The 3,815-nt window shown below is 48.6% G+C and overlaps 1 protein-coding gene across 1 annotated transcript in view; it reads left to right on the forward strand.

Moving 5' to 3' along the window:
- Positions 1-596: 596 nt before the first annotated feature.
- Positions 597-3,815, forward strand: part of mmp17a (matrix metallopeptidase 17a) — a 21,300-nt gene continuing 18,081 nt past the window's right edge. Inside the window, exons 1-2 of the mRNA XM_048592170.1 lie at positions 597-1,176; positions 2,561-2,643. Of these exons, the coding sequence (XP_048448127.1) occupies positions 1,043-1,176; positions 2,561-2,643 (217 nt within the window). The 5' untranslated portion in view covers positions 597-1,042. The remainder of the gene's footprint in view (positions 1,177-2,560; positions 2,644-3,815) is intronic.

Raw genomic sequence — 3,815 nt, forward strand, 5'->3', positions numbered from 1 at the left:
GAGCGCCGCACTGTCGGAGGGTCAGTGCTGAGGGAGTGCAGCACTGTTGGAGCGTCAGTGTTGAGGGAGCGCCGCACTGTCGGAGGGTCAGTGCTGAGGGAGCGCCGCACTGTCGGAGGGTCAGTGCTGAGGGAGTGCAGCACTGTTGGAGTGTCAGTGTTGAGGGAGCGCCGCACTGTCGGAGGGTCAGTGCTGAGGGAGCGCCGCACTGTCACAGGGTCAGTGCTGAGGGAGCGCAGCACTGTCGGAGGGTCAGTGCTGAGGGAGCGCCGCACTGTCGGAGGTTCAGTGCTGAGGGAGTACCGCACTGTCGGAGGGTCAGTGCTGAGGGAGCGCCGCACCGTCGGAGGGTCAGTGCTGAGGGAGCGCCGCACCGTCGGAGGGTCAGTGCTGAGGGAGCGCCACACTGTCGGAGGGTCAGTGCTGAGGGAGCGGCACACTGTCGGACTGTCAGTGCTGAGGGAGAGCCGCACCGTCGGAGGGTCAGTGCTGAGGGAGTGCTGGAGTCCCTCCAGTGGGACTTGAACTGATAGCAGTCTCAAATACTATCAAATCAGATGAAGTCTTCACAAAAGTTTGAAGTACATTCCAAAGAATGAGAGAAGACACATGTTCGATTATTCTGAGGTCATTCAGCCCTCAGAAGAGAGTTTTTCTTCCAGTTGCTCTCTGTTGCCTCACTCTGAGCTGGTAATGAAAGTTGTAGCAGAACCCTGGGCATTAAAGAATAAATGGGATAGTCAGTGAACTGGAAAGAACGTTGCTAATTAGAAATGTCATCCTGTGATTTAATACATATGCGGAGTGCAGAAGGGTACTTAGATCTGGATGATGAGAAACCAACAGCCTTGACAATGAGACTGAAAGTTTGCATTTACAGCTTTCTGCAGTTCCAGACTGCTCTGAACCGTTCACATTAACCGAGGGGATAAAATTAAAGCCTGTTTGGAGAGATTTTACATAAGTGCACTATCAAATTTCATTTGCTCTTTGGTTAATCAGGTTTAGTCAGGATACTGCTTGTCTGTTTTGCTTATTTGAAATGATGTGTCTTCTGTCTTTCTGTCCATGTCGAGGTCTCAGAGATCTGCTGCTCCCCACCAACCAAGTCCAACTGGAAAATTCATCCTGGCACCCAGAGCTCCCAGAACCAGCAGACCAGCGGCCAACTGCTCAGTGAGTACTGATTGTTCAGACCGTCATTTTCACCTGCCGTCTTCCACCCCTCCAACCATTCCCCCACACCTGAGTCCTGCAGCCAAATTTAATACAAAGCAAGAAATGTCTGAGTCCAACTTTACACTCTGAGAAACCATCTTTTTCATCTTGCACTCATCCAGACAATTTGCAAGAATACAGAGATGAGGAGCAATGTCTTCACCTTGGGAGGTGACGTCCCAATGGTATTATCACTGGACTGTTAATCCAGGGACACAGACAATGTTCTGGGGACTTGGGTTCAAATACCTGCCATGGTAGATGGTGGAATTTGAAATCAATTTAAAAAATGATGATTACGAAACCATTGTTGATTCTTCATCAGAGTCAGCTAGACTCGAAATGTTAGCTTGATTTCTCTCTCCATGGATGCTGCCTGACTCTGACTAAGCAACAGCGATATATTTCCAACTCAGGATGGTGAGTGGTTTGGAGGGGAACTTGCAGGGGGTGGTGTTCCCATGTATCTGCTGCCCTTGTCCTTCTAGATGGAAGTGGTTCTGAGGTTGGAAGGTGCTATCAAATAGCTATTTATAAAAACTGCCTTTGATCACTGTGTGTTGATTGAGACTGAGTGAGTAAAACATGGTTAACTGTTCACTTGGTGAGAGCCATGAAGCCACATGGTGCAACAGTCAAGGTGAGTGCGATCAGGGTCATGTTTCAGGATCAGTGACTGATCCGGTTGGGTCATTCTGAAGTATGAACAGGGCAGGGGTGTGGTCAGAAATCCCACTGCCTCTCTGCTCCTGCCCAGTTAGATCACGAGTGAGAAAGCTTATGGACAATCTTCCTGACCAAAGTGACCTCGAGCTGTTAAGTGGGAAATCAGCACTTGGTGAAGGGCCTCACCCTGTCACTGCTGGTATTCACTCGCTAGCTAGTGAATCGGGAACCTGAAAAGCAAATAGAAATACAGGGCATTGCCCCTAACCAGAGATGGCCACGTCCATCCCTGCACCACCCCCACCCTCCCAAAATCCTCAGGATATCCACCATCCCACAACCAATTAGAAATGGAAAGGAATCTTCATTCTGTTGAGTGGATGAGTCCCAACCTTCGGTCAGGCATCACCCCACAGAAATCCTCAATGTTCCTTTTAACAATGTCTCCAAATTTTCTTCCTGGGGATTTTGTGCATACAACATTCTGGAGATTATTTTTCAGTTCTTGGAGTCTACAGAACAAACTGCAGGGTTAGCAACTCCCTACCCCACAAATCCTGGCCAATCCCAGCACTTTCCATTTGAGTGAAACGTCGATGGATTGAGCAGTTCTGCATGATTACAGGTTGGAGTGTGAAGAAAGCTATGTTCTGACCTGACTATCTCTCCCTTAAAGGTCTCGACCAGATGTTCCTGACAGATGTAACACTAACTTTGACGCAGTGGCTCAGATCAGGGGAGAAGCTTTCTTCTTCAAAGGTAAAAATCATGATTCTGCTCTTATTTCATTTCGCTGCAAGAACGTATGGGCTATTTTGTTACATAAATACTGATATTCTAACCCACATCACACCAACAAATTCTGAGAACTGATCCCATCACCTCTTGGTGATGGTGATTCATATTTTCCTCTCCTCGCCTTGATATTTGTGTTAAACTCACACTGTGTCCAGTTCTGCTTAGTCTCCACATTGAGCACTGTGTCCAGTTTCTGGTTAATCCCCACATTAAACACTGCGTCTAAGTTCTGGTTAATCCCCACATTGAGCGCTGTGTCAATTTCCACCCATTGAAACAGGAGCGTGCGGCTGAAATTGCAGAATGTGCCACAGTGAGAGGACTGAACTGTCACAAGCAGAGTAAATAATGAGAACTGGAGAAACCTGGCCTCCTCAGAAACCTTGTAAAGTTTGAGCCAGTATTCAACAGCCAGAAAAATGTAACTTTATCCTCCTCTCCAAACACAGTCTTGCCAAGGGATTCAGGGGAATGAGTTAGAACTGGCAAAAAACAAGTCTAAACACCAATGTTACTCAAAGAGTGAATCAGCACGTAGAGGCAATAGCCTTGAAACCATTACTGGAACTGTCAGTGGCAGTGGTGGGGAGGGAAAAACTTATTTCCGTATTGAACTTAACGTTGCTGTCTCACAGTGTGATATCCCATTGTGTCTGAGCTCCTTACAAACCCGTTGAATCACATAATTTGCAGTTGGAACATGGTGATGCCTTATTTACAAATGTTCAGGGCTAGACCTGCATCCAACACTCCCTCACACCCCGTCCCCGCAATAACAACCAAAAAAGAATCCCCCTCGTCCTCACGTACCACCCCACCAACCTCCGGATCCAACGCATCATCCTCCGACACTTCCGCCATCTGCAATCCGACCCCACCACCAAAGACATCTTTCCCTCCCCACCTTTATCTGCTTTCCGGAGGGACAACTCTCTCCGTGACTCCCTTGTCCGCTCCACACTCCCCTCCAGCTCCACCACACCCGGCACTTTTCCCTGCAACCGCAGGAAGTGCTACACCTGCCCCCATACCTCCTCCCTCACCCCCATCCCAGGCCCCAAGAAGACTTTCCACATCAAGCAGATGTTCACCTGCACATCTGCCAATGTGGTATACTGCATCCGCTGTACCCG

The sequence above is a fragment of the Rhincodon typus genome, unplaced genomic scaffold (genome assembly GCF_021869965.1).
Source record: "Rhincodon typus isolate 14 unplaced genomic scaffold, sRhiTyp1.1 hic_rhity00000744, whole genome shotgun sequence".
NCBI lineage: Eukaryota > Metazoa > Chordata > Chondrichthyes > Orectolobiformes > Rhincodontidae > Rhincodon > Rhincodon typus.